Raw genomic sequence first — 23,412 nt, 5'->3', positions numbered from 1 at the left:
AGTCTTTGCTTAGTCTTGCTAAGCAAGCTAACAAATTTAGAATGAATAGTCATAAGTGCTAAAAAGAAACCATCATACAGCAGGCAGTATCATAGGTAAGTAATATCCATATCTCAGCTGACAATTAGCTTCCAATATTAAGAATAAGGAAGTGCTCTTTCAGCCTCTCTAGAATGATTTGACCCCAATCAAGTAATCTATTATCATTTTTGCCCTCATGCATGCGGAGTATGCCATGAAACATACCTATGTTTCTGACCATGATTCCTTTAAGTTCATCCACTTGGGCTTGAGTCTCCATCACTTTATCTAGGCCCTTATTCTCGGAGTGATGCTTCTATAAAAGAATATGATTTAACTCATGATACCCAGACATTATTTACAATGTGAAAACAAAAAGAGGAGGAATGACATTGAAGAATGCTATAAAACTGTCTTTATCTTTGGCACAAAAGATAGATGTCACTTCATTCAAAAATTGTTACCAAAAATATAGGCAAGCATAAAACTTGCTACCATATGAAATATAAGCGTTATAGTATAAAAAGATCACCTTGTTTTAAATGAAATAAAGCTAAATGTATTATATCAAATATACATCTGAGACTCCTGGGGCAGAAGTAGGGTGTTATATAACCTGTGCTCAGACAAGGAAGAAAGGAGAAAAGACTGTAGTGGGGGCAGGGGGAACAGGACAGGGAAAGGGTACTCTAAATTTTTCCCCATTTCTTGGGTATGATGAGGTAGGGACTGGCCCAGCTTCTGAGCATCTGTTCTTGTATCTGTTGGGATCAGAGTATGCATCCTATTTTCATTGGCTTCTTATAGGATCTAGAAATGTAAGACACTGAAGATAGTATATATTTTGAAATTATTATCTATAGCAAACAACTGTGGACTGCTTAATACACAATATTCCAGTCACTTCACTGTGCTAAGTGCTTCAAATAGGGGATATTATTTAATCCACGCAAAAACTCTATGATGAAGATGCCATTATTATTATCTCCATTTATAGTCAAGGATCCTGGCACAGATTTGTTTAGAGGTTCACATACACATCTGGAGCTAAAGACAAACAAGCTAAATTGAAAGTTTTGCTGCCAGCTAACCCTATTTACCTTTTTCCCCCCTTGTGATGAGAACTCTTAGGATTTACTCTCAACAATTTTCATACATAACATAAAGCATTATTAATTATATTTATCATGTGGTCCACTATATCCCCAGTATTTATTTATCTTATAACTGGAAGTTTGTACTTTTTGACTGCCTTCATCCAATTCCCCTCCCCACAATGCCACCTCTCTAATCTCTCTTTCTATGAGTTTGTTTTTAAAGTATAATTGACCTATAACACTATGTTAGTTCCTGTTACACAACATAGTGATTTGATATTTCTACACATTTCCAAATGATCACAACAATAAGTTTAGTTATGATATGTCAAAATTCAAAGATATTACATAGTTATGACTATATTCCCAACACAGCACATTTCATACCTATGACTCATTTATACTGCAACTGGAAGTCTATAACTCTTAATCTCCTTCACCTATTCTTTCCTACCCCCAACATTCTCCCCTCGGGCAACCTATTTGTTCTCTGTATCTATAACTCTGTTAATGTTTGGTTAAGTTTGTTCATTTGTTTTGTTTTTTAGATTCCACATATAAGTGAAATCATACAGTGTTTGTCTTTCGCTGACTTATTTCACTTAGTATGATAGCCTCTAGATCCATCCATGTTGTTGCAAATGACAAGATTTCGTTCTTTTATATGGCTGAGTAATATTCGTATGTGTGTGTGTGTCTGTGTGTGTGTGTGTGTGTGTGTGTGTATGCCACATCTTCTTTATCCATTTATCTCTTGATGGGCATTTAGGTTGCTTCTATATCTTGGCTGTTGTAAATAATGCTGTGATGAACACAGGGGTGTATGTACCTTTTCTAATTATTGTTTTTGTATTCTTCGGATAAATACCCAGGAGTGGAATTGCTGGATAATATAATAGTTCTATTTTTAATTTTTGGAGGAATCTCCATATTGTTTTCCATAGTGGCTGCACGAATTTACAATCCCATCAACAGTGCAGGAGGGTTCCCTTTGCTCCACATCCTCACCAACATTTGTTATTTGTTGCCTTTTTTGAAAACAGCCATTCTGACAAGTGTGAGGTAATATCTCATTGTGGGTTTGATTTGCATTTCCCTGACAATTAGTGATGTTGAGCATCTTTTCATGTGCCTGTTGGCCATCTGTATGTCTTCTTTGGAAAGACAGCTATTCAGCTCCTCTGCCCACTTTATAGTTGGTTTGTTTTTTAGATGTTGAAGTTCTATCAGTTCTTTGCACATTGTAGATATTAAGCCCTTATCTGATATACTGTTTGCAAATATCTTCTCCCATTCAGTAGGCAGCCTTTTCATTTTGTTGGTAGTTTCCTTCACTGTGCAAAAGCTTTTCAATTTGATAAAGTCCCATTTGTTTATTTTTGGTTTTGTTTCCCTTGCCTGAGACATATCCAAAAAAAGATTATTAGTACCAATGTCAAAGAGCATACTGCCTATGTTTTCTTCTAGAAGTTTTATGGTTTCAGGTTTTATATTTAAGTCTTTAATCCATTTTGAATTTATTTTTGTGCATAGTGTGAGGAAGTAGCCCAGTTTGATTCTTTCGCATGTAGCTGTCCAGATTTACCACACCATTTGGTGAAGAGGGAAAAAGACAGCTTTTTCCCACTATATTCTTAACCTCCTTTATTGTAGATTAATTGACCATATAAGCATGGGTTCATTTCTGGCCTCTCTGTTCTGTTCCATGGATCTATGTGTGTTTTTGTGAGAGTACCATGCTGTTTTGACTATTGTAGCTTTGTAGTATAGTTTGAAATCTGGGCGTGTAATACCTCAAGCTTTGTTCTTCTTTCTCAAGATTGTTTTGGCTATTCTGCAACTTTTGCGTCACCATACAAACTTTAGAATTATTTGTTATAGTTCTGTAAAAAATGTCATTGGTATTTTGATAGGTATTGCATTGAATCTGTAGATTGCCTTGGGTAATATGGTCATTTTTAACAATATAAATTCTTCAAATCCATGAGCACAGTATATCTTTTCATCCATGTCTTCTTCAATATTTTCATCAGGGTCTTATAGTTTTCAGAGTACACGTCTTTTACCTCCTTAGTTAGATGTATTCCTAAGTATTTTATTCTTTTTGATGTGATGGTAAGTTGGATTGGTTTTTAATTTCTCTTTCTGATAGTTTGTTGTTAGTGTATAGAAATGCAACAGATTTCTATATATTAATTTTGTATCCTGCAATTTTACTGAATTTATTATTTCTAACAGTTTTTTTTGGCAGTATCTTTAGGATTTTCTATATATAGTATCACATCATCTACAAAGAGTCGCAGTTTTACTTTCAAATTTGGATTCCTTTTCTTTCTTTTTCATGTCTGATTACTGTGGTTAAGACTTCCAATACTATGCTGAATAAAAGTGGCAAGAGTGGGTGCCCTTGTCTTGTTCCTGATCTTAGAGGGTTTCAGCTTTTCACCACTGAGTATGATGTTAACTGTGGGCCTGTCATATATAGCCTTTATTATTTGGGGGTATGTTCCCCCTTTGTTCAGAGGTTTTATCATAAATGGATGTTGAATTCTGTCCAGCTTTTTCTGCATCTATTTAGATGATCATATGGTTTTTGTTCTTTAACTTGTTACCGTGGTATATCACATTGATTTCCAGATACTGAACCATCCTTGCATCTCTGGAATAAATCCCACCTGATCATGGTGTATGATCCTTTTCATGTATTGTTGAATTCAGTTTGTTAATATTTTGTTGAGGATTTCTGAATCTATGTTCATTAGTGATACTGGCCTGTAATTTTATTTGTGATATCTTTGTCTGGTTTTGGTGTCAGGGTGATGCTGACCTGTAGTGTTCCTTGCTCTGCAAGTTTTTCGAATAGTTTATGAAGGACAGGTGTTAACTCTTCTTTAAATGTTTGGTAGAATTCACCTGTAAAGCCATCTGGTCATAGACTTTTGTTTGTTGGAAGTTTTAAAATTACTGACTCAATTTCATTATTGGTAATTGTTCTGTTCATGTTTTCTATTTCTTCCTGGTTCAGTCTTGTGAGATTGTACATTTCTAGAAATTTGTCCATTTCTCCTAGGTTGCCCATTTTATTGGCATATAATTGTTCATAGCAGTCTATTATGATCCTTTGTATGTCAGTGGTATCTGTTGTAACTTCTTCTTTTTCATTTCTGATTTTATTGATTTGAGACCTCTCTTTTTTTTCTTGATGATTCTGGCTAAAGGTTTATCAGTTTTGTTTATCTTATCAAAGAACTAGCTCTTAGTTTCATTGATCCTTTCTATTGTTTTCTTAGTCTCAGTTTCATTTATTTCTGCTCTGATCTTTATGATTTCTTTCCTTCTACTAACTTTGGGTTTTCCTTGTTCTTCTTCTTCTGGCTCCTTTAGGTGTAATGTTAGGTTGAGATTTTTCTTGTTTCCTGAGGTAAGCTGGCATTGCTATAAATGTCCCTCTTAGAACTGCTTTTGCTGGATCCTACAGATATTGAATCATTGTGTTTTCATTTTCATTTGTCTCCAGGTATTTTTTTTATTTCCTCTTTGATTTCTTCAGTGATCCATTGGTTGTTTAGTAGCATACTGTTTAGCCTCCATGTGTTTGTGTCTTTTGCAGTTTTTTTTCTTATAGTTGATTTCTAGCCTCATAGCATTGTGGTCAGAAAAAATGCTTGATATGATTTCAATTTTCTTAAATTTGCTGAGGCTTGTTTTGTGGCCTAGCATGTGATCTATCTTGGATACTGTGCCATGTGCACTTGAAAAGAATGTGTATTCTGCTGATTTTGGATGGAATGTTGTATATATGTCAATTAAGCCCATTTAGGTCTAATGTGTTGTTTAAGGCCAGTGTTTCCTCATTGATTTTCTGTCTGGATGATCTGTCCATTGAGGTAAGTGTGGTGTTAAAGTCTCCTACTGGGCTTCCCAGGTGGCGCAGTGGTTAAGAATCCGCCTGCCAATGAGGGGGACATGGGTTTGAGCCCTGGTCTAGGAAGATCCCACATGACGGGGAGCAACTAAGCCCATGTGCTACAACTGAGCCTGTGCTCTAGAGCCTGAGAGCCACAACTACTAAAGCCCTCAAGCCTAGAGCCCGTACTCCACAACAAGAGAAGCCACTGCAATGAGAAGCTCACGCAACCCAAGGAAGACCCAATGCAGCCAAAAGTAAATAAATTAATTAATTTTTTTAAAAGTCTCCTACTATTATTGTGTTGCTGTCAATTTCTCACTTTATGTCTGTTAATATTTGCTTTTTGTATTTAGGTGCTCCTATGTTGGGTGCATATATATTTACAATTGTTATATCTTCTTGGATTGATTCCTTTATCATTAAGTAGTCCTTCTCTGTCTCTTGTTACAGACTTTGTTTTAAAGCCTATTTTCTCTGATATAAATATTGCTATCCCAGCTTCCCTTTCATTTCCATTTGCATGGAATACCTTTTTCCATCCCTTCACTTTCTGTTTTCGTCTTCAGATCTGAACTGAGTCTCCTGTAGGCAGTATATATATATGGGTCTTGTTTCTGTATCCATTCAGCCACTCTATGTCTTTTGATTGGAGCATTTAATCCATTTACATTTAATTATTGATAGGTATATACTTATGGTCATTTTGTTAACTGCTTTTCAGTTGTTTTTATACTTCTTTTTTGTTCTTCTTTTGCTCTCTTCCCTTGTGATTTGATGAGTATCTTAGTGTTATGTTCGGATTCCTTTCCCTTTTTTGTCTATCTAGTATAGATTTTTGGTTTGTGGTTACCATAACATTTCTACGTAGCAATCTATATATACATACGTGATTATTCTAAGTTGCTCATCTCTTAAGTTCAAATGCATTTTAACAACCCTGCATTTTTATGCCCCCTCCCACCACATTTACTGTTTTGACATATTTTACATTTTTTTGTTTTGTGTATCCTTTATTGTAGTTATAGGTGATTTCACTCCTTTTTCCTGTAATCTTCCTCCTAGCTTTATATGTGGTTAGTTTACTACCTTTACTGTATATTTGCCTTTACCAATGGGATTTTTCCTTTTATAATTTTCATATTTCTTCTTGTAGCCTTTTCTTTCTTGGAGAAGCCCCTTTAACATTTCCTATAAAGCTGGTTTGATGGTGCTGAACTCTTAGCTTTTGCTTATCTGTAAAACTTTTGATTTCTCCATCAAAACTGAATGAAAGCCATTCTTGGTTGTAGGTTTTTCCCTTTTATCACTTTAAATATATCGTGCCACTCCCTTCTGGCCTGCAGGGTTTCTGCTGCAAAGTCAGTTGATAGCCTTAAGGGAATTCCCTTGTATGTGACACTTTGCTTTTCCCTAGCTTCTTTTAATATTCTTTCTTTAATTTTTGCCATTTTAATTACAATGTCTTGGTGTGGTCCTCTTTGGATTGATCCTGTTTGGGACTCTCTGTGCTTCCTGGACCTAGATATCTGTTTCTTTCCCCAGGTTAAGGAAGTTTTCAGCTGTTATATTTTCAAATATGTTCTCTGCCCCTTTTTCTCTCTCTTCTCCTTCTGGGACCCCTATTACGCAAATGTTAGTACATTTGATGTTGTTTTAGAGGTTTCTTAAACAGTCCTCATTTCTTTTTATTCTTTTTTCTGTTCCACCTCAGTGATTTCAACTACTCTGTCTTCCTGCTCACTGATCCGTTCCTCTGTATCATCTAATCCACCGTTGATTCCCTCTAGTGTATTTACTTCAGTTATTGTATTCATCTTTGTTTGGTCATTGTTTACACTTTCTCTTTGTTAAAAAATTCTAACTTCTCACTCTGTTAATACAATCATCTCCTGGGTTCTTTGATCATCTTTACAATCACTACCTTGAGCTCTTTATTCGGTAGATTGCTTATCTCCACTTAGCTCTCCTGGGATTTTATCTTGTTTCTTCGTTTGTAACATGTTCCTCTGTGCCTTCATTTTTCCTAATTTCCTTTTTTTATTTCTATGTATTTTGTAAGTTGATTACATTTTCCGACCTTGAAGAAGTTGGCCTTTTCTAGGAGACGTCCTACGAGTCCCAGCAGGGCACTTCCCTCTGGTCACCAGAGCTGTATGCTATAGGGATACCTCCTACATGGGCTGTGTGGATCCTTCTGTTGTGGCTGGCTGACTACTGTGGATAATCTGGTAGGCATGGCTGGCCCCCAGTCTGGTTGGTTGCCAGATTCTGCCTTGTGTGGAGGCTGTCAGCCGCTGGTGGGCAGGGCCAGGTCACAAGGCAGCTGGCTGTAGAGGTCCAGGGGATCCTGGGGTCTCTGGTTGCAGGGCCCTGGAGGTCCCGGAGCTGGTGTTGGCCTGCTGATGGGCAGAGCTAGTTTCTGAGATGGCTGGCTGTGGAGTGTGGGGTGTCCCGAAGTTGGTGTTGGTCTGCTGGTGGGCAGGGCCAGTGCCCAGCAGGTCCTAGGGCTAGGGCAGGCACACTGCTATTCAGGGCCAGGTCCTGGGCCCTTTGTTGGGCAGAGCCAGGTCCTGGAGTAGCTGTAGGCTCAGGGGTTCTTAAGGCAACCAGCCTGCTGGTGGGTGAAGGTGTGTCCCTGCCTGGCTAGTTGCTTGGCTTGAGGTGTCCCAGTACTGATGCAGATAGTCTGGTGGGCAGGGCCAGGTCCTGGCATTAATATACTAGAGGGAAGATTCTAAAATGGTGCTTGCAAGCTCCATTAGTAAAGGATGGTAGAAAAAGCTCCCAAAAAAGGCTGCCACCAGTGTCTATGTCCCCAGAGTGAGCTCCAGGTGCCTCCTGCCTCTCCAGGAGACTCTCCAAGATCAGCAGTGGGTCTGATCCAGGCTCCTTTAAAATTACTGCTTCTGCCCTGGTTTCCAGAGCACATGAGTTTTTTTTGTTTTTTTGTTTTGCAGTACGCGGGCCTCTCACTGTTGTGGCCTCTCCCATTGTGAAGCACAGGCTCTGGACGCGCAGGCTCAGCGGCCATGGCTCACGGGCCCAGCCGCTCCATGACATGTGGGATCCTCCCAGACCGGGGCACGAACCCATGTCCCCTGCATTGGCAGGCGGACTCTCAACCACTGTGCCACCAGGGAAGCCCAGCATGTGAGATTTTATACACGCCCTTTTAAGAGTAGAGTCTATTTCCCACAGCCCTCTGGCACTCCTGAAATTAAGTCCCACTGGTCTTCGAAGCCAAATGTTCTGGGGGCTCATCTTCCCAATGGAGGACCCCAGGGCTGGGGAGCCTCATGTTGGGCTTGGACACCTCACTCCTTGGGGAGAACCTCTGCAATTGTAATTATCCATTTGTGGGTTACCCACCCAGAGGTATGGATCTTGATTATACTGTGTCTCTGCCCCTCTGTCTTACTGTGGTTCCTTCTTTATATCTTCAGTTGTATAAGATCTTTTCTACTAGTCTTCTGTTCTTTCTCATCAATAGTTGCTCTGTAAACAGTTGTAATTTTGGAGTGCCCATGGAAGGAGGTGAGCTCAGGGTCTTCCTACTCCACCATCTTGGCCACCAACCTGACCCTATTTACTTTCAAATGGGCACTAGTATATATTTTGCTGGTGATGTTTTACATAGCTTCACATATATGAATGTTTCCTACTGGAAGCATGAAACAAACCAACTGATTGAATAATAAAGATTTTAACTATTTAAAGGAACTTCATCCCTACAGGATGCATATTTAGAAGTGTAATCCTCAAAAAGGGTATTAAAAAGGAGAAGTGTAAAGGATCGTATTCAATTACAGTAAGTCTCTTTTTCTCATTCACAACACCATCACAGATAAAACTTATGTCTTTGCACTCAAATAGTTTCATGGATAAAAGGTAACTAAGCATTTTTTAAGGTCTCCACATCCTTAGTCATCAGGGAAATGCAAATTAAGACCACAATGAGATATCATTACACACCCACAAGGACGAATTACATTAAAAAGACAGACCATAACAAGTGTTGGCAAGTACGCAGAAACACTGCAAGTGCTAGTGGGAATATAAATGGTACAACCACTTTGGAAAAAAGTTTGACGATTCATTATAAAATTAAACATCATTCACCATATGACCCAGCAATTCCATTCCTAAGTATTTACCAAAGAGAAATAAAAACACGTCTGCACAAAGATTTGTACATGGATGTTCATAACAGCTTTGTTTGTGATAGCTGAAAACTGGAAGTAACTCAAATATCCTGCAACAGGTGAATGGAGAAACAAATTGTGGTATATGCATACAATACTACTCAGCAAAAAAGGAAACTACTGATTTATACAACATGGATGAATATCAAAAAGCTTACACCGACAAAACAAGGAAGACACAGAAGAGTATATAATGTATGATTCCATTTATAGGAAATTCTAGAAAAGATAAAACTAATTTATGGTGACAGAAAATAGAGCAGTGGTTGCCTCAGGCAGAGTGACGGGGCGGGAACTGACTGCAAAGGGATATGAGGAATCCTTTAGGGTCATGGAGATGTTTTGTACCTTGAAAAGGGTGGTATTTCACGGGTGTATACATATGTACAACTTTACTGAGCGGATAATTAAGTATTCATACAGATGAACAGACTTTCAAATGACTGACTGAGCTGTTCAAAAATTAAATCTGCCTCGTGGGAGGGTAGAGGTTAATGTATAGGTTAAGAGGCCATTTGGCATGTTGAGTGGATTTACACATTAAATGGGTAGTTGAAGTAGATGATCTTTAATCTCTTCCCCAACCCTGAGATACTCTGACCACCATTTATAGAGAATATCACCAATTATTCACTTTCCATCCTAAAATGGCCCCTGTATATATATTTTTAATCAGGGAAGTTTTACTATCTTGGCATATAATAACACAATCAGAAAAACACACTGCAGGTCAGAGTCCCCTATATTCATGGTGCTTTAAGGTAATAAAGAAGATATGAATCAAATACTATATCCTGAGAAAGATCTTACCAGCTGTGCAGCCAAGACACTTGAGAACTCACTATTCATGGCATATGGGAGCGCTGTTTGTGCTCTTGAACCATACGTAGTCTGGAACCTCTTTTTTATCTCATTCAGAAAATTAAAGGCTCGGGAACGCTCAAAATCCTGAAAGGAGATCAACACAGAGTTTACATTACAGTAAACAAAGATGATATGGATGATTAACAACAACCAGAAGAACAGCTAACATTTACTAAGCAATGATTCTATGAGGAGGAACTGACCTCATTTTACTGATAAAGAAACAAAAGCTCTGAAAAGGTAACTAATTTGCCAAAGGTGAAACAACTAGTAAATGAAAGAGCTGAGAGTCTAATCCAAATATGTTTGATTACTGCCAACTAAGATAACAGTACCTAGGTTAGCTTCTTGAGAGCAAGAATTGGGTTTTACTCCATCTATATCTTTCACAGGATCTATTAGAAAGTCCAGCACAAGAAGATGCTTAAGAAATCCATAATAATAGTACAGTCTTTCACATACAAAGATAACACTATTGACATAAAGTTTGAATTGATTTTTTCAATAGTGGTGGTACTCTTATCTAGTCCCAGTCAAAAAGTGTGTGTGTGTGTGTGTGTGTGTGTGTGTATAACATATATACAAAAAGATAATTATAGCTCAAGAAATATAAGACTCAACTGTGACCATCCCAAATTTAGTGATATTTCTTGCCTACTCCAAGCACTTTCACATCAGTCATTTCAGATATAGCTGTATTTTTAAAATAATTTTAGAAAATACTGTGAAATCAGGAAATATAAATCATTGTGATGATCACTGTGGTTGACACTCATCTCCATTTCACCTAAGATGATTAGTCTAAGCCAAGGGTTCTTAAAGTGGGGTCAATGGTCCAAATTCAAGGAGCTGATGTACTTGGATAGAAAACAAAAAATCTCATCATTATTTTCACCAATCTTTAACTCAAATTTCAATTGTAAATGTAGTAACAAACCGGAGAAGTATTTAACAGTACCTGTGACCTTGTCACCAAGAGAAGTCTTTTTTTCATATACCATCAGTTATAAACATCTCTCAAAATATTATTTATACTCATCACCACATCAAAATAATTTTTATTTATTAGACCCATGAGTAGAATTTGCTATTTAATGAATTCATAAAGAAGCATATATATTACTATATCAGTATTTAAAATATTTTGAATACTGTATTTCAATATAATTGGTTTTGTTTATAATCACACATTTAAAAAAATTCTGGGAGGGGCCCATGAGTGCCAAAGGGGTCTGTGACACAATAAACGTAAGAACCCTGACCTATGGCAATCATGCCAATTCCATGCCTTTTGTCAGTGATCAATTTAGAAATAAATACGTAACCTAGTCCTAGCCAATAAGTCATGAAAAGAAGTCCACTTTGAAAGCACGGGGAGGGTAGTGTGTGCGTCTGGGAAGTTTCCTCATTCATACAGTAAGAGACTTGAGAAGACATAGTCCGTCTTTTTTGGACACAAATAAAGAAGCATGTGGCTCCATGCAACCATAAGGGGAATGTATCCAGGAAGAAGCTGACACTAGGATTGCAGAGAGGAGAAAGGACCTTGATGACCACCATTAAGTTATTGAGCATTTTCCATCTAGAAGCTACAAATACTCAAAAACAACCTACCAATGTGAACTACAGGTTTACAAAGCTGATCATAATGTATTGTGATTTTGTTTTCCCAAAGTCCACATACATTAAAAAAAATTCACTATTGATTGGAGGAGTGAAATAACCTATTTACTATTTCAGATAAATAAATTTTGAGAGGGTCTGATACCAAAGAATCATAATTATGAACACCAATTCTCACTACACAATAGAATAAATGTAGAAATTACAAGAGGTTAAGCTAAAACTCTACAAAAGCAAGCTTATTTGCATATACCCAGATATCAACTTTTCTTTTCATTTGCTGCTCTATATGATAAATACAAAGTATAGGAAAAAAATTTCCAGCTATAGACAGTTATATTCACATCACCTTTACCCACCACAGATACAGATAATTAAGAACTGGCTCTATTAACATTACACATACTTAAATAGCAACATGTCTTCAAGTTACTTACATCATCAGTGATACAAAGATATACAATCCTGTCTTGGCAGATGTAATGAAACAAATAACTGTAGAATAAAAGATATAAAACTTACTGTGGTTATGAGTAATATCTCTTTCACTTCTATCTATGCATAAGAAATTTTAGTACTGCCAACATGACCGTATTATTTAGAGATACTGTCTATTCTCCCTCTCCCCTATATACATGTTCCTCTGAAGTCAAACTGATAGAAATAAATAAGAAATTAAAACAAGCTACATAGTGCAGTGTTATGCACATTACCCATTAAAATAATATCTACAAAAGCATAATTGGACTTTTTTTTTTAGCTGTGCCACGTGCCTTGCAGGATCTTAGTTCCCCAACCAGGGATTGAACCTGGGCCCTGGCAGTGAAAGCGCCGAGTGCTAACCACTGGACCACCAGGGAATTCCCAGATACTTAAGGTTTGAACAAGAGATGACATCTGAGGGACAGGTAATTAAGAATAACCCCTAAATGGGCCATACAGTGTTCTTTGCCTTCTCCTAAGATCTCATAGCAAACACTTTTTCTACCGAATACTCAACAGTAACATTTATTTGGCATCTACTTTGAACCAGTTACTGGGCTAGGTGCTGAGGATACAAATAAGCAAAACTGTCAGTCCCTGCCTTTACAGAGATGAAAGTGCAGGCAATTGTGGAACAACATAGTAAGCAGGATGATAAGGAGTTAAGGGCAGTACATGGTGCTGTGGGGACATAGAGGAGACACCCAACAGAGTTTGTCAAAGGGTAACAGGAAGACATCCTGGAGCAAGTGATGTCTGAGCTGAGACCTGAAGACTAAGTAAGAGATGGCAAAAAGAACAAGCAAGAGTGTTCCAGAGTGAGAGACCAATAAGCTTAAGGGCTTTGAGATAAAAGAGCAAATACTGGGTTTAAAAGTAAAATTAGTTAATATGACTAGAGCAGTTGTCCCCGACCTTTTTGGCACCAGGGACCGGTTTCGTGGAAGACAATTTTTCCACAGGCGGGGAACGGGTGATGGTTCAGGCGGTCAGGCGAGTGACTGGGGGGATGGTTCAGGTGGTAATGAATGTGAGCGAGCAATGGTTCAAGCAGTAATGCGAGTGATGGGAGTGATGGGGGGCAACAGATGATGCTTTGCTTGGTCACACGCCACTCACCTCTTGCTGTGTGGCCCGGTTCCTAACAGGCCTTGGACCACCACCGGTCCGCAGCCTGGGGCTTGAGGACCCCTGGACTAGAGTATAGAATGTAAGGAAAAAATAAACTGCTTGCACAAATGAGGTTGTAAGTAAGCAAATACCATGCTGTATAAGACTTTCAAACCTCACTATGCATTATCCTAAGGACAATGAACAAGCATCAAAGGGTTTTTAAAGCCTGGGAGTGTGATCAGATTTGCCATATAAAAGGATGCTTTGGCTAAAGTGTGGAGAACTGACCGAAGGGAGGACCAGACAGAAGACTACTGAAGTAGAACAGTGAGAGAAACAAACTAAACTACTATGGGCAGTGAAGAAGAAGGGACTGAGAAAAAATAATAGAACTTGATGACTGGCTACTGGGGGTGAGGCAGAGGGATAAGTCTATTTTGCTTCCCAGATTTCTACCCTGGGCAAGTAGACAGACAAGAATACTTGTTGAATTATATTATTAATATTCACATAGAGGCTTGATATGAATTACAAGGAGGTATGGGAACTCAGGCAAAATGTCTTCCTCCAGCACTGAAATTGTTCACATCAACTCCACCAATGATTTCCACACTGCATATCCAGTGGCTCTCTGACACATTTGATAGTGCTGATCACTTCCTTCCTCTAGAAAGTGTTTTCTCTCCACTAGATTTCTTGACACCAGACTTGCCTAGTTTATAAGGTAGTCTCTTTTGCTCTCTGTTGATGTCTTGCAGCATCCTCAGCCCCCTGCTTTTCTCACACACACTCCCTGGAGGGTGGCATCCACTCTCGTTTTGCTGTCGATATCTGTTTTCAGCTGCTACAATTATAATGATTTCCAAATCTAAATCTGACCTATCTCCCGAGCTCCAGGCCTGCATACGCTACTGTCTACTAGACATATCCAACAGGAGTACCATAGACAACTTAAACACTACAGGTGCAAAAATGAAAGTCATAATTTTCCCCACAAAATTTGTTTCTCCTAAACCACACTTGGGAGGACGTTGGTGAAAAGACCACAGAAGGTAATGAGATATGGTCCTTGTCATCAAGGAGCCTATAGTCAGAGGACAGAGACAAAAAATAAAGATAGCAAATATAACACTGCGTCATAAGTACTACAATATGAATAAACACAGAATGCTATGGAGACACACAAAAAGGGGGCACCTGGCCCAATCTTGGAGTTCAGGGGTTTCCAGAAGAGGAAACGTATAAGCTCAGGAAGACAAACTCAGATTTTTAAAAAGTAATAGCTATTGCAAAGGCTAGGAAGAGAGAAGGAACCCAACACTGAAATGCACATAGCTGAGTATGGCTGGAGAACAAAACTGAGTGCTCAAGTAATGAGAGATAAGGCCAGAGAAGGGAGCAGGGGCAGATCTTGAAGAATCTTTCAAGTAGTGTTAAGGAACTTTACCCTGAGTACCTGCTGAAGGAAGGGACATGATCAGAACTGCCCTTTAATCAGAAGGATTAAAGTGACAATTAAGAAAGTATTTCATTTGGAACCTGTAAAATGAGCAAAAATTTACCGGGGGCCTAGGAAGGGAAGGACATTCCAAGACACAAAGTCATGAAAAAAATATACCAAAGCTTGAAATAACATAGATAGGTCAGGTAATGACAAAGATTTTTATAGAGATAAGGATAGAAAAGTCAGGAATAGACAAAATTGTGAAGGCTGAGTTTCGGCTTTATTCTAAAAGCAATGGGCTTTAAGCAAGAAAGTATAATCATAGGAATGTGAAATACAGATTTAAGGAGGGATCAACTAGAAGCAGAAAAACCAGCTAGGAGGAGGTTATTAGAAATGAGAAACAATGAATGCCTGAACAAACACTATGACAAGTGAGGACAGAGGAGATTGAAATACCTCCTGTAGGAGAATGGCAAGGATTTGGTTAAGAAGTCAAATATGATTCTGAAGCTTTAGGCTTAGCCAACTGAATGACTGGTGATGCTATTAAAGAAAGAAAGAAATAGCAAGAGGAAGGTCAGATTTCAGGGGGAAATGATTTTCATACAGTAAAATGTACTTTTTTCTGTTGGTGTACAGTAATAAAAGATATTTTTGATTGGGATGACGGAACATGATTATAGGAAAGAAACTAAGGCAGAAGGTTAAAAAGAAAAGACAACTCAGTGATAGAGACTTACTCCAAAGGATACCAGGTAGGACTGGGTCAGGATGCAGGTGGAAAGACACAGCAGATGGATAACATCACTTTCTTGCACTATAACCACATTTTCGTTGGATTACATAGTCTAGCTTCCCTTGTAGCTAGATATGGCTAGTGACTAAGTTCTGCCTGATAAAATATGAGTGGAAGAAACATGCCCTACTTCCCAGCCTTGCCTCTACAAAGATGACATGTGCTTTCCCTGAGCATTTTCCTGGGAACTGACTAGAAACACGATCGTTGAGCCCAATAAATTTTTGAAGAAACCCTAAAGCCATACTCACAAGAAACTGAGGTCATTTAACCCAGAGGTAACTTCTTAGCCCCTAAACTACACCAGGAAGTAACAGAATACAAAACCGATACAGTTCCCAAAGATGACACACTAACACCCATTCTGGATGTGGCCAGAGAGGATAATGGACCAGGAAGAGCCTCCTGGAGAAGAAAGGGAGAAAAGATGAAGAATTTCTTCCAAGAAAGCAGAACCACTAACCACTCCCAGGTCAGAATAGGAGTCTCTGAAATTGCTGTGGAGTAGTTATTTGAATACTGCTAAGAAGCAGTGACATCTATGTGTTTCTTGTTCTTCCCTTTTCTAAATCGAGGTTTACAACTTCCACTTGGTGATGCTGTTCTTATTCCACCAATGTCTACTGGGTTGGTCTGGTGAAACAGGGAGATCATATGACTTGTCTTTTAGTTTGTTGTTAATGGGCCACAGGAGCCACTCCTGGGCATGATGGAGAGGACTGTGTATCACTCGGACTGTCTGGACCTGGAGCTGGACACAGCGATCAGATGAGTCTTTGGGGCCACCTCCTGCAGAGAGGAGGTATGCTCTAAGTTTGGGAAGAAGAGTACATCCTAATATTTTGGTGGCCTAGAAGAGTAGACTGGAAGATTGTATGTTGTCTACTGATGTCCTATAACTTCCTCCAGAGTAACAGAGTTTTAGCTGAGCATATGGCTGCACAGCTAGAGATGACAAATTCTAGTCTCCATTCCAGCTAGGTTAGCTACATAACTATGCAGTGAACAATAAACTGTCAGGCCACTTCTGGGCTTTGCCTTTAAAAATACTGGGCAAGCACAGGGAAGTAACAAGAACTGAAGAAGCTGCCTTGGCCAGAGTTGGAAGGCACTAATTAAAAAATGGCAGAGCCACCCCACCAGTCCCAAAGCACTCATCTCTGGGCTATCTCATAAATTAATACTGTATTTTGGGGTCTCTCTCTTACAGCAGCTTAGACTAGATCCTAAATTATACAAGGAGTTGGCCCTGGAAACCAATAAGGACCTCCTTCTGAGACAGGGTCTAAGGAAATTAGGATGAGTTAGGTAACAAAAGATAGTTAAGTACTGAGGAGGAAGGTTGAGGCACTTTTTATGATTACTAAGATTTCCCCCCATGCCCCTCCAATTCATTCTCCAACCAGCCACGACAGTGATCTTTCTAAAGCAAAAGCTTACCATGTCACACACCAGCTGAAAACTTTCAATGCCTTCCCATTGCCCATACGGCAAAGTACAACCCCTTAACATGGTCTATGAGGCTCTACAGGACTTCTCTTCTGTCAGTCTCTCTAGCTTTATTTTCACCATGTTGGGCACCAGTCACAGACAACCACCTGCAGTTCACTAAATATGCCTCCATACTTCTCTACTAGCTGTTCCTTCTACCTGGAATACCATCCCCCTGTCCACTAGCTTCTACCCTCTACTGTGATTACCTATGGATATGACTGTCTCCTTCATTAAACTATAACCTCCATGAGGGCAAATACTGAGTGATTTCTTGTATCCCCAGCACCAAGCAAAGCGTCTGGCGATAGTCAAGTGCTCAGTAAATATTTACAGACAGAATGAAAGAAAAAAATATTCTTTATCTTAACTACATCAAGTTTCACATGTACTAGAGCTCTATAGCAGAGTCACTTTTACATCTAACATTTCCATATCTTTCTTTAAAATATTAATATCACTTTGATGAAAGAATAAAATAATTTTTAGTTAAATTTAAAATTAATAGAACCAGACATTTTCTAAACTGGTAAAGATTATTGTTCTGTCAGCTTATTCAAATTATCTACTGAGAAGCTTGCTTTTCTAGTTTTCTACTGTTCTGATTATAATAATATAATTCACTTCTTTCACCCGCTACCCACACAGAGCAGAACTCACTTGCCGTGTGAGTACGTTAGCTTGTTATTTTCAGAAGGTATCTTAGCCAGAATCTGCTCTGTCACCTCCAGGAAGTTGCCTCCACACCAAGCATGTTTGGCAAGGATAGTGGTTCCCCTGGCAACAACAGCGAAAAGAATGGCCATGGCTTCAATCTATCAAAAGGAAAAAAGACACATAAGACTTAGAATATTTCTTTGACATAATCTTTCAAAAGTAACTTACTATCATTACCAACATCCATCTGGAGACAGTATTGACCAAGGCACTGTAACATTAAACAGAACAGACTTAACAACAGACTTAACAAAGTCAGTCTTCTACGAGCTTATAATCTAAACCACACTGACATGCATTCATATTTAGAGAAAAACCAAATGCATACACGTAACATATTTTTATGTGTGTGTGTATATACAATGTAATGCATATGTGATACATGCATACACACACGTACATTACACTGATAGACAGGTTGCATTTACAAATTACACAGCACAAACTGTTATCATCCTCTGAAAAGCAATGACCATAGACGGCAAAGGGACATAAAAATGTTTTCATCCTTTAATAAAGTAATCCCATCCTGAAAATTTATCCTAGGGAAATAGTTCAACAGCAGTTAGATTCTATATTCACAAATATACCTATTAACAATAATAATAGCCCATATTTATTAAGCACTTACTATGTGCCAGGCACCATTTTAAACACTTAATTTAATCCTTATGTCAATGAAATTAATACACTATCATGATACTTACATTAAAATGAGGAAAATGAAGTATAAATGACTTAAATAATTTGTCCAGAATTACAGAGCTAATAAGTGGTAAAAGATGGGATTTAAACCCAGGCAGTATGGTTCTAGAACCCACAATATTATCCCTATACTATATTCTGCCTGTCCTATGAAGGCATTATCCATCACAGAAATAAACTGAAAATAACCCGAATCTTCTGCAAGAGAGTAATGGTTCTATAAATTATGGTAAGATCCTTTATAAACAAAATATTTCTAAAACAACACAGAATGAGTTAAAGATTACACAGTAATACCTCAGAGGTATTGCAAGTTCAGTTCCAAACCACCGCAATAAAGCAAATAACACAATAAAACAAGTAACATGAATTTTTTGGTTTCCCAGTGCATATAAAAGTTATGTTTACAATATGCTGTAGTCTATTAAGTGTGCAATAGCATTATATCTTAAAAAACACAATGTACATGTCTTAATTTTAAAAAACTTAATTGCTAAAAAATGCTAACCATCATCTGAGCCTTCAGAGAGTCATAGCAGTAACACCAGAGATCACTGATCACAGATCACCATAACAAACATACTGAAAAAGTTTGAAATATTGCAAGAATTATTAAAATGTGACACAGAGGGCCTCCCTGGTGGCGCAGTGGTTGAGAGTCCGCCTGCCGATGCAGGGGATACGGGTTCGTGCCCCGGTCTGGGAGGATCCCATATGCCGCGGAGCGGCTGGGCCCGTGAGCCATGGCCGCTGAGCCTGCGCGTCCGGAGCCTGTGCTCCGCAACGGGAGGGGCCACGACAGTGAGAGGCCCGCGTACCGCAAAAAAAAAAAAAAAAAAAAAAAAAAAAAAAAAAAAAAAAAAATGTGACACAGAGACATGAAGTATGCAAAATACTGTTGGAAAAATGGCACTGACAGACTTGTTCAATGCAGGGTTGCTACAAACCTTTGATTTGTTAAAAACACAAAAACAACAACAAAAAACCCCAGCAATATCCGTGAAGCTCAATAAAGCAAAGTGCAATAAGAAGAGGTATGCCTGTATTTTCCTCATGTTTATGAATTTGTACTATTTTTTTCCCCACAGAACAGCCTGGTTTCTCTTATTTAATGGCAAGAACTTATAAGAGAGATGAACAAACATCTTCTTATTCTTCAACTAACTCTTCAACCTAATGTTATTTGTTAACATGTTCAGTTTCATCCAATAAGCCAGAGTCATCTTGGGTGGCAAAGTGAGAGTCACTTATTAAAAATTCAAATCCTTGGTATCATTCCCTGAAATTCTGATTCAGTAGGCCTGAGGTGGGACCCTAGAATATATACTTAAGAGCCAAGCCTGTCTGGATGCAGGTGATTCACATGAACACGTTTTGTGAAACACAGCAACTAAAAAATGCTTGAGGTCAGGGAATCCACTGATTCCCTCTTGGAATGTCTTTGGTATGAAGGACAGCATACAGAACAGAAATGCTCATGTGTCTCTTAAGCTGAACTCCTCTTGGGGTCTCTTCATTGCACTCTGTAAATGAAGGTGTTTCCCAGGGTTGTGTCCTCAGCCATCTTCTTTCTGGATTTCTCCAAACACATATGTAGTAGCATGTTATAAGTCCCAAATGACTTTCTCATACATTATATCCCTTGAACATAAAAGCCTCAACTGACCATGTAACATGATCCAGGTACTGCTCCATTTCTTAAAATTATCATCTACACACTATCTCTGCTTCTCTATCTTCTTTTAATTCTTCTCTTCTATAATCTGGCTTTTCCCCTCAACACTCCACAAAACCATGCTTGTCAAGATCACCAACAGCCTCTACATTACAAACTTCTGTGGTCATTTCTCTATTCTCACCTTACTTGACGTCTCAGAAATAGTCAACACAGCTGAATAACCCTCCTTCTGGGAACACTCCTAAATGTCTGGCTGTTCCTTCTGTCTTCTTGCTGAATCCTTCTCCTCTATCTGACCTCTAAATGTTGACTTTCCATGGGGATTGGTTCTGCACTCTCTTATCCTAGATGAGCTCATCTAGACCTGCCATTTTAAACATGCTTTATTTGCCGAAGATACATTGCATACATAAAAAAATCAAAGGCACAACCAAAGTTGAGGGAAAAACCAAAGACAAAATACAAGGCATACCAAATAGTTGAGGGAAAGGTAGATGAATAGAGACCCACAAAGAAGATGGAAGAGGACCAACCAGGAAAGCGAAAGGAAAGCCAGAAGAGTGTGGTGGCCTTGAAGCCAAAGGAAAAGAAACCTTGAAGAAGGAACAAGTGTCACCTCCCAGCTCTGTTCACTGATACACAGTATTAAGACTATAAAACAGTCACTGAAATTATTTAAGGAAGGAGGTCATTGGTAAGGGTGAAAGAGACATGCAGTGGAGTGGGAAAAAAAAACACAAAGAGAAACAGAGATGAGAAATCATATGGCCCCTGAGACAAAGAGATGAAAAGGTAACAGCCTCAGTCCTTTAGCAGTTTCAAGAAGAAAACTGAGTTTAGCAACAATACAAAAAGATCTAGTGTGCTAGCGGACCATAAGTTCGTTATGAAGTGTTATGATGTAATTGCTTAAAATGCTTATGTAATCTTAAATTACATTAAGAAACAGAGTGTCTTGATCTTTTTAAGTACTATTGCCATTATACTCTGTGCTATTTAGAACACATGTGTAATACTGAGTTCAATTCTAGGTATAGTATTCTAAGACTGGACAGAAGGGCAAAGTATGGTGAGAGACCTGGAGATTGTATCACTTGAAGAATGGCTAGAGGAACTAGAAATATTACACATGAAAAAGACAGCAAGCTTATATAAAGTATAGTCACCTAGAAGAGGGAGGACATTATTTGGAATATAACCAGGAACAGTGAATATAAGTTATAAGGATAGCTACGTAAGTTATGCATAGCAGTGTTTTACTCAATAAAAGCAGTCCTCAATTTTAAAAAGAGCTATTAAACATTGGGTATATAGCAACAGAAACTTTACTTTCCTCTCAGATGTCACTAATAAACATTTCTTGAGGGGACCTTCAAGATGGCACAGGAGTAAGACGTGAAAATCACCTTCCTCCCCACAAATATATCAAAAATACATCTACATGTGGAACAACTCCTACAGAACACCTACTGAACGCTGGCAGAAGACCTCAGACCTCCCAAAAGGCAAGAAACTCACCACGTAGCTGGGTAGGGCAAAAGAAAAAGGAAAAACAGAGACAAAAGAATAGGGACGGGACCTGCACCTCTGGGAGGGAGCCGTGAAGGAGGAAAAGTTTCCACACCCTAGGAAGCCCCCTTCACTGGTGGAGATGGGGGGAGGGCGGGGGGGCAAGCTTCAGAGCCACGGAGGAGAGCGCAGCAACAGGGGTGCAGAGGGCAAAGCGGAGAGATTCCTGCACAGAGGATCGGTGCTGACCAGCCTCACCAGCGTGAGACGCTTGTCTGCTCACCCACTGGGGTGGGTGGGGGCTGGGAGCTGACTGGACCTGCCTAAGAGGCAAGAGACTACTGTTTTGGGGTGTTCAAGGAGAGGGGATACAGAGTACCACCTAAACAAGCTCCAGAGATGGGCACAAGCCATGGCTATCAGCTTGGACACCAGAGACGGGCATGAGACGCTAAGGCTGCTGCTGCAGCCACCAATAAGCCTGTGTACAAGCACAGGTCACTATCCACACCTCCCCTCCCAGGAACCTGTGCAGCCCACCACTGCCAGGGTCCCGAGATCCAGGGACAACTCCCCTGGGAGAACACATGGCGTGCCTCAGGCTGTTGCAACATCATACTGGCCTCTGCCGCCGCAGGCTTTCCCCACATTCCGTACCCCTCCCTCCCCCCACCGGCCTGAGTGAGCCACAGCCCCCTAATCAGCTGCTGCTTTAACCCTGTCCTGTCTGGGCAAGAACATATGCCTGAGGACGACCTACATGCAGAGGCAGGGCCAAACCCAAAGCTGAACCCCAGGAGCTGTGCGAACAAAGAAGAGGAAGGGAAATTTCTCCCAGCAGCCTCAGGAGCAGCGGATTAAATCTCCACAATCAACTCAATGTACCCTGTATCTGTGGAATACCTGAACAGAAAATGAATCATCCCAAAGTTGAGGCGGTGGACTTTGGGAGTAACTGACTTGGGGTCTACTGTCTGGAACTGATTTCAGATTTTTATGTTTATCTTAGTATAGTTTTTAGCACTTATTATCATTACTGGATTTGTTTATTGGTTTGGTTGCTCTCTTCTTTTTTTCATTATTACTTTTTTATTTTAATTATTTTAAAAAATTTATTATTCTTTTTTTCTCCTTTTTCTTCTGAGCTGTGTAGCTGACAGGGTCTTGGTATCCTGGCCTGGTGTCAGGCCTGAGCCTCTGAGATGGGACAGCCGAGTTCAGGACATTGGACCACCAGAGACCTCCCGGCCCCACGTAATATCAATCAGCGAGAGCTCTCCTAGGGATCTCCGTCTCAACACTAAGACCCAGCTCCACCCAATGGCCAGCAAGCTCCAGTGCTAGACATCCCACGGCAAACAACCAGCAAGACAGGAACACAGCCCCACCCATTAGCAGAGAGGCTGCCTAAAGTCATACTAAGTTCACAGACACCCCATAACACACCACCAGTTGCGTCCTGCCCACCAGAATGACAAGATCCAGCCCCGCCCACCAGAACACAGGCACCAGTCCCTTCCACAAGTAAGCCTACACAACCCACTGAACCAACCTTAACCACTGGGGGAAGACACCAAAAACAACGGAAACTACAAACCTGCAGCCTGCAAAAAGGAGACCCCAAACATAGCACGTTAAGCAAAATGAGAAGACAGAGAAATATGCAGCAGATAAAGGAGCAAGGTAAAAACCCACCAGCCCAAACAAATGAAGAGGAAATAGGCAGTCTACCTGAAAAAGAATTCAGAGTATGAGA

The 23,412-nt window shown here is 39.5% G+C and overlaps 1 protein-coding gene across 1 annotated transcript in view; it reads right to left on the bottom strand.

Annotated features, from left to right (window-relative positions):
- Positions 1-23,412, bottom strand: part of VAMP7 (vesicle associated membrane protein 7) — a 65,322-nt gene that overhangs the window by 32,182 nt on the left and 9,728 nt on the right. Inside the window, exons 2-5 of the mRNA XM_079728309.1 lie at positions 17,708-17,862; positions 12,155-12,212; positions 10,041-10,178; positions 247-337 (exon numbers count right to left, since the gene is read on the bottom strand). Of these exons, the coding sequence (XP_079584435.1) occupies positions 247-337; positions 10,041-10,178; positions 12,155-12,212; positions 17,708-17,853 (433 nt within the window). The 5' untranslated portion in view covers positions 17,854-17,862. The remainder of the gene's footprint in view (positions 1-246; positions 338-10,040; positions 10,179-12,154; positions 12,213-17,707; positions 17,863-23,412) is intronic.

Source organism: Hyperoodon ampullatus (assembly GCF_949752795.1).
Source record: "Hyperoodon ampullatus genome assembly, chromosome: X".
In the NCBI taxonomy this organism is placed as follows: domain Eukaryota; kingdom Metazoa; phylum Chordata; class Mammalia; order Artiodactyla; family Ziphiidae; genus Hyperoodon; species Hyperoodon ampullatus.
The sequence above is the reverse complement of the archived record's forward strand: the minus strand, read 5'-3'. Positions and strand labels throughout refer to the sequence as shown.